The 12,761-nt window shown below is 36.5% G+C and overlaps 2 protein-coding genes across 2 annotated transcripts; both read right to left on the reverse strand.

Moving 5' to 3' along the window:
• Nucleotides 1-1,556: 1,556 nt before the first annotated feature.
• Nucleotides 1,557-4,198, reverse strand: LOC149415872 (uncharacterized). The gene is made up of 4 exons (XM_089641756.1): nt 4,093-4,198; nt 3,486-3,587; nt 2,827-3,009; nt 1,557-1,965 (listed from the first exon to the last, which is right to left on the reverse strand). The coding sequence occupies exons 1-4, from the start codon at nt 4,196-4,198 to the stop codon at nt 1,763-1,765; spliced, it is 594 nt and encodes a 197-aa protein (XP_089497882.1). The 3' UTR covers nt 1,557-1,762.
• A 296-nt stretch (nt 4,199-4,494) lies between these two features.
• LOC149415873 (zonadhesin-like) lies at nt 4,495-11,001 on the reverse strand. The gene is made up of 5 exons (XM_089641493.1): nt 10,825-11,001; nt 6,507-6,683; nt 5,880-6,077; nt 5,200-5,388; nt 4,495-4,646 (listed from the first exon to the last, which is right to left on the reverse strand). The coding sequence occupies exons 1-5, from the start codon at nt 10,979-10,981 to the stop codon at nt 4,633-4,635; spliced, it is 735 nt and encodes a 244-aa protein (XP_089497619.1). The 5' UTR covers nt 10,982-11,001; the 3' UTR covers nt 4,495-4,632.
• Nucleotides 11,002-12,761: the final 1,760 nt, after the last annotated feature.

Below are 12,761 nucleotides of genomic sequence, written 5' to 3' on the forward strand. Positions count from 1 at the left end.
ACCCTTAGAATAGTATACCTGTCATTGGCGGAATCCCTAATAAGATATGGAATAACTTCATGGGGACATTCAACAAAAACAAATCTTCTTTCAGTCCAAAATGTGCAATATTTTTTGGTAAAATTATTATTAAACAAAACTAAATACGAACAACGACATGACTATACAATTCTGTAAATTTATTATCTGTTCATGCTATATTGTGGCTTAAAATTGCGAGTCAGCATAAATCTCAATTTGAACATAATAAAATAGTGACATATGTTCATAATACACAACTAATTGCAAACGATGGACTTGTAGTTCCCAGATACCTGAATAAATACGGTCAAAGAACTCTAGAATACCTCGTTTCATTAATTTACAACATGTTACCAAACTTAATAAAAAGCTGTGAATTGACTCACAGAAGGAAATGTATGTAAAAAAAAAGGTTATGTGAAAGAATTGTTTTATGCTAATGTAATTATGTGTATATTTTATGTACTTCGCAGCCTTAATTATTGTATGTTAAATAGACCATTTAGCAAATTTTACAGGAGACGTTTTTTTTGTTTTTACAGGCAAATTCTAAAAAATTCTCGATTTTGGTAATTTTGTTTAGTACATATGTGCGTTTAGTTGTTAGAAAACAACTAAAAATCAACATGGCCGCTCATTTTAACTAGCCGACTCCTGATTGGTTGAAAGTGGAGATTGAACATTCAAGACCTCAACGTTCGGCGGGATGTTGAACAAATATATATTATGAACTTTAAAAAAAAATTATATTCATAACGTTGAGTGTTTGAATGTTCAATATCCGGGAGTTTGAACAAATAAGAACTAAAAAATTGTTCCGTGAGTGGATATTGGCACTCGAAAAATGCTGAAAATGTCACTTAAAAAAAAAACAAAAACATGTTTTTTTAGCTTCATTAATGCGCAATAGGCTAATTAACACATTGGCATTCATATCTCAGTTTTGCAAAAAAGGGTCTATTGAACACACAAGAACTAGGACAGCGAGTAGGTATGATAAAATATAGATTACAGGCTTGCAGTAGATAGTGCTGTAGTCTATAGTAGAAAGTAGGTATGATAAAATATAGTTTACAAGCTTAAGGTACACGGTGCACTAGTCTATAGTAGACAGTAGGTATGATAAAATAAAGATTACAGGCTTACAGTAGACAGTGTAGTAGTTTATAGTAGACTGGCGTCCTTCATTTGAGAAATATTTTAAGATTTGGAAATGGGAAGTGAAAGAGATCGTACAGAAGCGACATAGTTTGAGTTTGAAGAACTTCCTAACGTGATTGTTTTACAAATCAGGTTGGAACTTTACTCTAGCTCTTTGCTGAGTTACTCCTGCTCTGATGACGGATGATGTATAACTCAGGTTTGTGGTCCCAGGTGGAACTGTGTTGCCAAATTATTATTAGGAACTTCAGGATGAGAATTTGGAACAATACAACAAAATCAGCCCAAACTGAACCAGAAAAAACACAGCAATAATGTAATAATTTTTATTTGCTAAATCTCGCAATTTTAATAACAGAAATATGTACTTAAATACAGGTTTGCGGAAAGAATTTATGTTTACTCATCAATATTTTTTTTTACAATAAGGGTAAAAATATTATTTTTAATATTTCCAAAAGGTAGTTTGAAACATGCTGTATAGAATCAGCGCATCTGTTTGAGTGGTTAATATGTTCATTGTTATTCAAGATTATGTTATTCAACATTCTATGTTATTCAAGATTATTTAAAATATTATTTAGTAGTTGGTGGCCTTTTTAGGACAATTCTTGCGGGCCACACAGGTAGCATCCGCAGCACTCTTCTTCAGGAAGCCGAACTTGCAGCGGCACCCCATTGCTGGCACCTTGTCCTTGCATTGGGCCACCGTGGGGCACTCACACGTGCCACCGGCGCAGGGACTCGGAGAGGCCACCAATTCGGAGTTGGGGTCAGTGCAGCCTGGAATCAGAGTGTTTATTTGTTACAATGTTGAACATGTGGGCTTGGGTGCGAAAATGAACAATCTGAATTGATATTGCTTATTCAATATGCGGTGCTAACGGTATGGAAGATTGACACCATCTACAGTTTCTTGTGTTTAGAATTAACCAAATGCTTGTGTAGTTAGATACAATGCAGAATGAGTTAATGATGAATATCAATAACTCCACAGTTATATTTTTACAAAAGAGAGTACGAAAGCAGTACGAAGTCTCGTCGTGAATAATGAACACTTGTAGCTGGTGGACGAGTTTGTGTATTGAGAGATGGAAATGTTGAAAGAAGAATAAATGTAGGACTGACAGCGGTAGTGGCTAATGAAAAGTTGTCAAGAGAAGCAAGGCTAACAGTCCACAATGGAGTGTTGGTACACACCCTGGTGTATGGCAGTGAGGCATGACACTGGTACAGGAATGATTTAAGAGGAATGCTCATTGGAAAGATTGTTTCAGTTGATGCCGCTATGCCATCAAATCGATACCTTTTAGTCATAATCAGACACTAAAAATGAGGTTCGTACCAAAATAAAACCCTTTTGATATAACTGTGCATTCTCTGGGTCAACGCCCTCTGAGCCTTTTCTGTTTCTGTGCCTTTTGGTGGTACAACAAATAAAAAAGTATTACTTCTATAGGAAACACACAAGAGGTACTGCAAGGATTAGTATTGGGTCCAACATTGTTTGTAATTTTCATAAAAGTTACCGGCTGTAGCTTGCCACTGGGTTGACCTATAGCACAGGTTATTCATTGAATTGTTCTCGGGGCGGTGGTATCCAAAATGAGAATATTTGTAATTCATCAATCAATGTGTTCTTACATTTTTCTGGTTTGACGCACTGATTGGCCAGGCCTCTCACGAATCCAGGTAGACAGCGACACGCGACAGGGCAACCGGGCGGCTTTGTACATTTGGCTGCTGCACCTGAAAACACCATGGCGCAAGTCCGGTCCGCGCACAGCGCGCAGGTGTCCACTATTTCATTCGCACCACATTGGGGGGCTGGAAATATTAAGAAATTCGTAATAATATGCAAATTCAAATCAGAAGGGGCTGCAATGCATGAGATATGTGTCCACTCTCAATAGTAATACACCATAAAAATTGCATTTGAAAAAAAAGTAATTTTTCAATTCTTACGTGAATAATGGGAATTTCTCGCTTTTCAATGAAATAAGACGACATTGTGATATTTTAAAATAAGATATTTGGTAATAATATTGATATTTGAATTGTGAGTATTAGTTTGATGAAAATAATAGTAATTACTTATTGGTGTAAATTCTGTAATTATGTATGTATCAAAGGACCATTGATTGTATATAATGTTTAATATGTTGAGTGATCTCATTTGATTCAGAGTTATTGAAAACATAGTAAACATTATCTCACTCGACCTTGGAGGATATTATTCCTCCAAGCCCTTGATCTAGTTTATAAACATTTATTTAAGAAGAAAGTCATCTAAAAGAACTAACTTGGCCGCGCAATACACTTCCCGCCCTTGTCCTTGACAAATCCACTCTTGCATTTGCAGCCATCTGCTGGGTTTGCGTTCAAGTCTCCCTGGCATGGTTTAGCTGCAAAAAGAGTTATGCAAAGGCATCGATAAGAAATTTTTACATACCTATGTAAAAATGTATGACGCTTAAAATACAATGTAATCGATTGGCGTTTTTGGTTGGGTAAAAGAGAAATATTTGACGGCCTCTGTTGTCGAGGGGTAAGACTATCAATTAAGAATCTGTAGTTCGCTGGTTCGAATTGGATCCCATCCCGCACAAGTAAAGATAATTTGAAATTTTGACAATTATTTCATCAAATGTATATTTGCGGTACGTTACAGAGTGTAAGATACTCTCAATATCGCCCTGGTGTAGGACCAACATTCAGAATGGAAATGTTGCTTGAAATGAATTTATATGGTGTGGGGTGACAGGATCTGAATAGTATTCCTCCACCTTCCTCTTACCTCCTCCTCTCCTTAACGTTCCCACTATATCCAGCTTCACAACACATCTGCTTGACTGGAAAGCATTGCAGAAGCACTAATTGTTGCAGGTCTTGTTGACGATGGTGCAATACTAGCAAATGATATCACAGTAAGGCACAAGTATCGTAGTTGTTTGGACTGAGCTGGACATTGCTTGACTGTAATGCATATGTTCTTGGCATCCCTGGCGAAACCCATCTCACAGTAGCATTTATTGTTGCTTGATTTTGATGGTGCAACACAAGCAAGTAATAACGCAGTAAGATACTTAGGTTTGGTAGTTATTTGAATGTTGATTGGACTGGTATAAACACTGCTCGACTGAAATGCAGACATTGTTGGCGTCCCTGGAGAAGCCCACCTTACGGTAACACGTCTTGTCGAAAGCCTTGTTGATGATAGTGCAACACTAGTAAGTGATATTACAGTAAGGCACACAGATCTGATAGTTGATGGTTGTTGTTTAGACTAACCTGGACACTGCTTGACTGGAATGCAGACGTTCTTGGCGTCCCTGGCGAAGCCCGCCTTGCAGTAGCACTTTTTGTTGCAGGTCTTGTTGATAATAGTACAAGGTTCCCCAAGGGTGGCGCAAGTTGTGTCGCAAGCGGAGCCGCAGTCGAAGAACTCGTTTAATCCGCATTTTCTGGAGGTAAATACATAAATAAACTTTACTATTTGGTGATATAAGGTCACTGGCGGTGGACTGATCCAGTGGAAAGCTCGCAGATGGATGAGTTTGGTAAAATAAATACACTGAACGGAACGCCTTAAAGAGAAGGCGATTCTTACACTTCCACGTTAAAAAAAAGTTTTGATGATTAGAGGCAGTCAGGAAACCTCAGTACTTCTGACTCATTTGGGATGCTCAGTGAATGGTAATTTTTTAATAAAATTGAGAGTGAATCTAGATTTTGTGGAGACTAAGGTTTGACAGCAAACATTTCCCAGCTAATCTGCTGTACACAATGCTAGCAATTCCCTTTTGTTTCATTCAGAAATTTCAAACGTTTTTCTGTTTTTTTTTATGTTTGTTTGTTTTTGTTTTTGTATTTTAGTTGCAGGGGGATTTAAAATTCTAGGTCGAAGTATAATTTCACTTGAAATCTGATGGTTGTCAATTGTTTTGCCATAACATGAAGAGAGAAGATCAAACAGTAAAATATAAATTTAAAAAGAAGAACGAAGGGTCTTCTTACGACAGTCAGCTTCCTTGATGCATTTCTTCTCGTAGTCCCTGACGAAGCCGGGTTTACACTTACAGCCTCCGCCCTTGAGGCAGGACTCCGTGCAGGCTATAGTAGGGGGGTCCTTGCTATTGGCGCAGGTGCGGGGACATAGGTCTCCACAGGCTGAGAACATGGCGTTCACGTCTCCTCCGCAAGATTCTGTAACGAGCGAACGGTACATTAATAGTAGGTAACCTCTTTTAAAGATAATACTTCAAAAAACATGATCGAAACAGATCAAATATTCAACATGTTTGAAATGCCGACTATACTTCAAATAAACATAAAACACCACCTACTAAAACCATAAAATTTCAATAAACGTCCACCACGCAGTTGGTGGGCAGAAGCATCCGATGTTAACACCCGGAAAAACTTCACCTCCATGAACACAGGCACCTCTGCTCAGTCACCGACCATAGCTTGTCACTTGGGGTGACCTATATCAGAGGTGTTGATTATCCAATTAATGGTTTCCAGGGTGGCGGTACCCATGCCCACCTCTCAAAATGACTAACGGAAGACATTGGACTTGGCAAGATTGCAGTTCCACTGAGTTTATGCTGCTGAATCCTTCAGAATAAAAATTGTCCTGCTGTTAGCCAACCTAAGATGGTGCACCAGGAGAATACGTAAGATTCACAACTTACGATATGGTTTATCATCAACGCACAGTCCTGTATCGTCCCTGCAGGCGCCTTTCGGGCAACGGCAGTAAGGACGGCAGACCAGGTCCGGTTGATCTATTCCCTCGCAACCCAAAGGCTCGTCCTTTACGCAGCGCTCGTCCAAGCAGGACGGCTTGCAGGCATCATAAACTGAGGGCAGGGGACAGTCGAAAGGCTGGGCTGAAAAAATCTTAAGATACATGTCTTGATCATAGCAAATGCAAAATCATTGTTGGAATCCAGTGAATTTCGTTTTTTTTCACAATATTACATACGTATCTAACAAACTATCACTCACTTACTGAAGGGGTGGGCAGATAAGATGGACTGCCACACAACTCTGACTTGGTACGTACTCTAAATCGTACATCATTAAGTCTCTCATATTCTGTTATTCTGATTCCTGACATAGCCAGACCCAAGTTTTATTTCTATTTGGAGGTGGGTATCGGTACCGCCGCCCCAGGAACCATTTATTAGGTTTTGGATTTATCATTATACATTACACAAGCAAGCAGTCCCTGTGGGGAGAATTATGTTAAAAACATGCAACATGATATATTTTTGCGCATTACCATAACCATGACATAAAAGTATTTCTTAACTTACGACACTCCCTGATGTCAATGCAGTTGCCAAACCTGTCCCGCTTGAAGTTGAGTTTGCACTTGCAGGCGGGCGTACAGGGGATGTCCCGACTGCACCTGAACATGACTCCGATGGTATCACATGTCTCCGGGGGACAGGAGTAAGTGCACAAGTCAAGAACCTGGTTTTCTCCGCACACTGAAAACATCATATTTTATTTTACTTTTTAACCCTTCAAGCTGCAAGGAGATTTCCGGACACAAACCTTATATTTGTCCTATAGAGCCACATCGGGAGAGATACGGACGTCTATACACTATAAAAGTATTTTTTTCTATAATGCGGTGATGTTATTTGATTTGTTCACCACTAGAAATTATTCTTCTCAGTTTATCTCAAATATTTACACCCAATTCCATGGATTAAATCCTAAAACATTGTTTTCCTACTGATTTCATTAACAAATGAATGTGTTTTCTAAATATCGCATACTCTCAAAATAGTGGAAGTTTTTGATTTTCGATATTAAAATGTCATTATTTAAAAACATTGTAATACAACACCTGAAAGATAATTTTATCTAGTTTTCAAAATGGTGTTTGTTTATACGACAACTTCAGGAAAATAAATATATAACCTATATAACACATGTAAAATATCTCGGAAACATTATGAAATTCTAAAAGAAATTTAACTGTCGTTTGGATTTGTAGACAAACACGTTTAAAAGCTTGAAGGTTTAATTTAATTACCAGCTTTATCATTCAACAGTCTCAAGTCCCAGAGACGGTAGGACTATGAGTCCATTAAACCCAGAGTCAAGTAAGCCTCACAGAAGCTGGGCGTACTGTACAGGGCCCGCAGATACTGCAGATAGTACACAACTGCTGACCCTGTGCAAATAGCAAGGGCGCCTCATTGGCAGCCACCTCTGGTGTAGAGCTCGAAAACCCTGTACTCTGTGCAGAAACAGGCATTCCGTTTGATACATCCCCCTATCTTAACAAAAATATTGAAATCTTTAGAGCACAAGTGTTGCTTTTATTGCTCTACCGGTATTTCAATGGCAAATGCTCCGAAGAACTAGCGTCAATGATCCCTTCGGCACCGGTGCATATTTGGCAAACACGCCAAACGCACACCCAACATTTTTACACGGTTGAAAATTGTCAACAAATGGGTGTTTTCTACAGCTCGGCAGTGGAACGATTTGACAGGTTTTGAAATGTTCGCTACAAGACCCGTGTTCACTCCTTCCTCTCCTCAAAATGTCCCTCAATACTGTGTCCCCGTAGATGACAGTAAAACACGTTTGTTTTAAACTATGACATACCAAAATAATTAATAATAATAATAATAATAATAATATCTTTATTTAAGAAAGTTTACACATTACAACTATATATACATATTATGGTGTACATTAATTTGTAACTTTTATATTTAAGGTTATAAATTTAAACAAAATGAAGAACTATTAATACAAACATAATATTTTGAAGGTAAATAGAAAATAAAAGCACAGTTGTGGTTTCTCAAATACCGCCTCACTAGGCTAGCCTGTGTTGAGGCAGAATTATTTGTGTTAGTTCCTAATACCATTGAACATACCTATACTTGTATTAAGAAGTATTCGCTCAATAATGTGGTGGTAATGTGGTGACTTCAATAACTGCAAATTTGGGTGAATGCACCGGTAAAGGCCCTATTCTTATTTTTAATCCAAATTTTTACATTATCTTTGAAATTTTTTTGTGAATCACATTGTTTTATGCTGTCTGGAAGAATGTTGTAGAGTCTTGTCGCAAAGTATTTAAAATTTCGTTGACCAAACGTAGTATGTGTTTTCGGAATTTGTAATAAGATTTTGTTATTGCTTCGAGTACATCGTATATTTGAACTTTTTATGTAGTAATTATTTATATTTGAGTATAGATGAGTAAGAATGGTTTTTGCATATAGCTGCCGAACATCGAATACATTCATAATATTAAAAATTAGATTCGAGTCTGTAATTATAGGTAGCCTTAGAATTATTTTTAAAATTGTTTTCTGAGCCTTTATGATTGGGTCTAGTGCAGATGAAGTGCCGCCTCCCCATGCTATGATACCATACTCAATAATAGATTGGCAGACTGCAAAATAAATCATTTTCAGGTCTTGAAAGCCGAGAAAGTTTCGTATGATTCTAAAAAAGTGCATGGTTTTTCTAATTTTGTTTGCAATTATTTGGGTATGAAGGTTCCATTTGAGATATGGATCAATGGTGAGGCCGAGGTACTTCATCTGAGTAGAGCGCTCAATGTAGGGGCACTGACAGCATTCATCGGAATTCAAACACGAGTGTATTCTGATGTAGGCATCATCAGGAGGTTGACCAGTAATATTAATACTAGGTGTGACATATTTAGTTTTCTCTGTGTTCAGTGTGAGCGTGTTTATATCCAACCATTTTTTTATCATGCTTATGTCCGTTTCAGCTTTTTTGTAGACAGCTAGCCAAGTGTCAGCTTCAAACAGTAAGACGGTGTCATCGGCAAAACTAACGATTTTCCCCTGAATATTAATGTTGCATAAGTCGTTAATATACAACAAGAACAAAGACGGACCTAATATACTACCTTGTGGTATACCGTAGTTAGATGAACAAGTGTTGCTAAGTATGTTATTTATTTTAACTTGTTGCTTGCGCTCATTAAGGTAACTTTTAAAAAAGTTAAGTTCGTTTCCCGTAATACCGATTTGTTCAAGTTTGTTTATTAATTTATTGTGTGATATTGTATCAAAGGCTTTGGAAAGATCTAAGAAGATTGAAATACATTTTTTCCTTTTATCAAGGTGTTTTACAATGAAATCTGTGACAGCGGCAATAGCGTCCGAGGTGCTCTTGTTTTCTTGAAACCCGTATTGATTTTCTGAGATCAGTTTATGGCTCACGAGGAATCTTACCAGCTGTGAGTTGATGACTTTTTCAAATACTTTTGATAGGCTTGTTAGTAGGGTTATTGGTCGGTAATTATTTATATCAGTCTTGTTTCCTGTTTTAAGTATAGGAATAACGATACCTTGTTTAAGATTTGAGGGGAAGTGGCCCTGAGTGATACTAAGGTTTATTAAATGTTCTAGGGGCAATGCAATTTCCGTAGACAGCGTTTTCAAGATCTTGGTTGTTATGCCATCAACCCCGGCTGAAGAAGTGATTTTTAGGGAATTGATAATTTTTAGAATCTCTTCTTCTGACACCGTTTGGAAATTGAGTCTTCTGTTGGAGTATTGAAGTCCTGTTTCAGTAGGTTGAACATTCCCATAATTTGGTAGACGAGAAGCAAGATTTGAACCAATATTAATAAAGAAATTATTGATGTAATCCGCAACGACCTTAGGATTTTTTGATGTGTCAATAATTTTTCCATCAATGGAGAGTTTTTGTATGTCCTGTTTGTCTTTGGCATTTTGAGTATTTGTGGCTTCTCTTAGAATTTGCCATATTTTTTTGGGATCGTTATTGCTTCCTTTGATTTTGTCTCCATAGTAGATTTCTTTTGCCTTTCTAATGACTTCCCCGCACGTATTTCTGTATCTTTTATAGATGTTTAATGAGATTACGTCGTAAGGATTGTCTTTCACTTTTTTGTGAAGTGCATTTCTTCTGCGAATGCAGTTGATGATTGAATGACTTATCCATGATTTCAAGGGTTTAATTTTGTTTGGAATTTTTTTTGACAAAGTTGTGGTATTATTACTTAATTCATTTTTCAAAAAGTCAACAAAATATCTCCATGCATCATCTGAGTTTTTTATTTGGAAAAGCTCTTGCCAAGATTTATTTTTAATTGAGGTTTTTAAATTTTCAAAGTTAATATTATTGTATATAAGAGACTGATCTCGTCTATTTTGTGTGGTGTCGGATTGCAAAGTGAAGATTGTTGTGTAATGATCTCTAATTGTTGATTTGTAAACCATGCTTTTGTTTTGTTTATTAGTTTTGACCATTATGTGATCAATACATGAACTTGATTCATTGACTATTCTTGTTGGTGTATTGATGGTACTAATTAATCCATGGAATTCTAACATGTTCAGGTAGTCGTGACATTGGTGATGTGGATTATTTGGGAGTATGTTGATATTTAAATCTCCCATAATTATCAAATTTTTAGTATGGGAAAGATTGGATAATATGCTATTAAGACTGTTTAGAAATGGTGTGATATTACGAAATTGAAATATTAAATAATTGAAAGGATTATATGCTTGACGTTTTATCAAATAACCTATCTTAAAATGTGATAAAACTGGGTGGTAAATAAAATAAAACCAGTGAAATCAATATACTCACCACATTGATCAGGGCTCACGCATTCCCCGTTGGCGTTCTTGAAGAAGCCAGCCTTGCATTCGCATGCAGGTGCGCCGGCTATATAGTCGCACGTCCTGTTCTTGCCGAGGTTCGCACAGTCCTCGGCGCATGCGCTCACGCAGGGGCTGTATTGCATATTCTTCTCGGGACAGACGTCCACTACTACAAACAGAAATTTGATGAGAACCCAAAAGAAAGACAAACGATCCCACGTTATGAATAATACAAAAATATTTTGAATTCTCCTACTTCAATCATTAAAATCAGTGAGGGAATGGTGTTTGCGCAATAATGGAGTTCTTACCTAGAAGAGACATAGAGCCCACATTACCTAGCTGGAAACAAGACGCATTGGCTATCTAAGCTATTAACTGAACACTTTGACCAAAAAAACTTATTTCAACATACACATACTATCATTAATAGATCAGTTAGACAAGTTTACAACAACAAAAACATATAAAACTCAGATGGTAAACACATGCTTTGGAAAAAGATACCACAAATACCAGGTATTAAAAGCATTCAACAATCTTCCACTCAATACAAAAACTGAGGGAAATGAAAAACATCTCAGATACAGAATCAAAAGATGGACAGACGATGAATAATTTGATGAGCAAGATGATGAACAAGACGATAAACAAGATGATAAACAAGACGATGAAAAAGCAGATGTAATAGACGATTTACAAGTCGATGAATAAGACGATAAACAAGACGATGAAAAAGCAGATCGTCGCCCCAGTGCTTAATTGTCCAAACGACCATTTTAGCGAAAATGACTTTTTAACGCAATATTGTTAAGGATCAAATTACGCGTCGTTCGATGAAGAAAAAATAGTTTTATCAGCCTGCTACAATTAGTTATAAGCATTTTAAAATGTCAATGTCCACAACGATATTCTAAAAGTGAGTCCTTGTTTGGCCAATCTCCTTACTAGGCCAACCTCCTAGAGTCGAGAATTAAAATTGCGTGCTAGTTTGTTCAAACTCCACCAACCGACCAATTACAGCACGATGCGAGGATCACGTGATGCCGCCATCTTATGTTTTTACATCCCAACGGTGTTTGTTTTATGGTGTTACGCGGAAGTAAAAAAGCATTTAAATATATACTAAGTAGTTTTTGATTGACAAAACAACAGGAAAATGTCAATAACTAATTACATAAGTGCATACATACGCAGCAGTGCGGAAATAGAGCGGTAGGTGTTAGTTTTAAATATCTCCATCAATACCAAATTTGTTTTGTTTTTTACATTGCAATGAACTTTGCTATACAGCGTGTTCATTTTTCTGTTTTCGCTCAGACTCAACTTTTTGCAAGTTTCTGCTGTCAAAATTGGTTTTGTTGACTGACGATTCATATTAAACTTAGTATTTCAATTCGAAATTTTCAGTATATCCGTATTTGTATGTAGCCGTTTGAGATTTACAAATTGATTTATAGTGATTAGGCAGTTTGATGAAATAAATTATAGATATATAATAAATTGTAGTTATATAATAAATTATAGTTATATAATAAATTATAATTCTGATTTTTTCCTCATTTGTGTGTTTTGGGGTTTTGATTACTAATCTGAGTATTACAAACAAAAAGGGTAGGATTTTAAATTTTAGCCAAAAAAACATGTATAGGTATATTATTCACTGAAATAATTTGCATAAATTTCATATAATTTAAGTGATTTAGTTTTTTGGCCACGCGTACTGTTTAGGTGCAATTCCTAGTTGAAGTTTGATGAATGAATTTGAAATTGACGGCAAAAACGAAAAAGAGTACTAAATTTTACTTTTTATGCGTAGATATCACATATTATATTTTATGAAATCCACCCTAAATAATAAAATCTAAAAAAGTTACTTGTGGCTTGGTAAGTCAGTTCCTACTTTTGTACCTAATCATAGAA

Source organism: Hesperophylax consimilis, chromosome 17, assembly GCF_061612785.1.
Source record: "Hesperophylax consimilis isolate HC1 chromosome 17, BYU_Hcon_1.0, whole genome shotgun sequence".
NCBI lineage: Eukaryota > Metazoa > Arthropoda > Insecta > Trichoptera > Limnephilidae > Hesperophylax > Hesperophylax consimilis.

Bases quoted from the DNA above. Each gene is read 5' to 3' on its own strand.
- LOC149415873 (XM_089641493.1), bottom strand. From the start codon at position 10,981: ATGCAATACAGCCCCTGCGTGAGCGCATGCGCCGAGGACTGTGCGAAC. The intron at 6,078-6,506 runs GTAAGTTAAGAA...AGATTTTTTCAG, and splicing joins CATTGACATCAGGGAGTGTC to CCCAGCCTTTCGACTGTCCC. The intron at 5,389-5,879 runs GTAAGTTGTGAA...CGCTCGTTACAG, and splicing joins CGTTGATGATAAACCATATC to AATCTTGCGGAGGAGACGTG.
- LOC149415872 (XM_089641756.1), bottom strand. From the start codon at position 4,198: ATGGGTTTCGCCAGGGATGCCAAGAACATATGCATTACAGTCAAGCAA. The intron at 3,588-4,092 runs GTATTGCACCAT...CTCTTTTTGCAG, and splicing joins TACTGTGATATCATTTGCTA to CTAAACCATGCCAGGGAGAC. The intron at 3,010-3,485 runs GTTAGTTCTTTT...TAATATTTCCAG, and splicing joins GAAGTGTATTGCGCGGCCAA to CCCCCCAATGTGGTGCGAAT.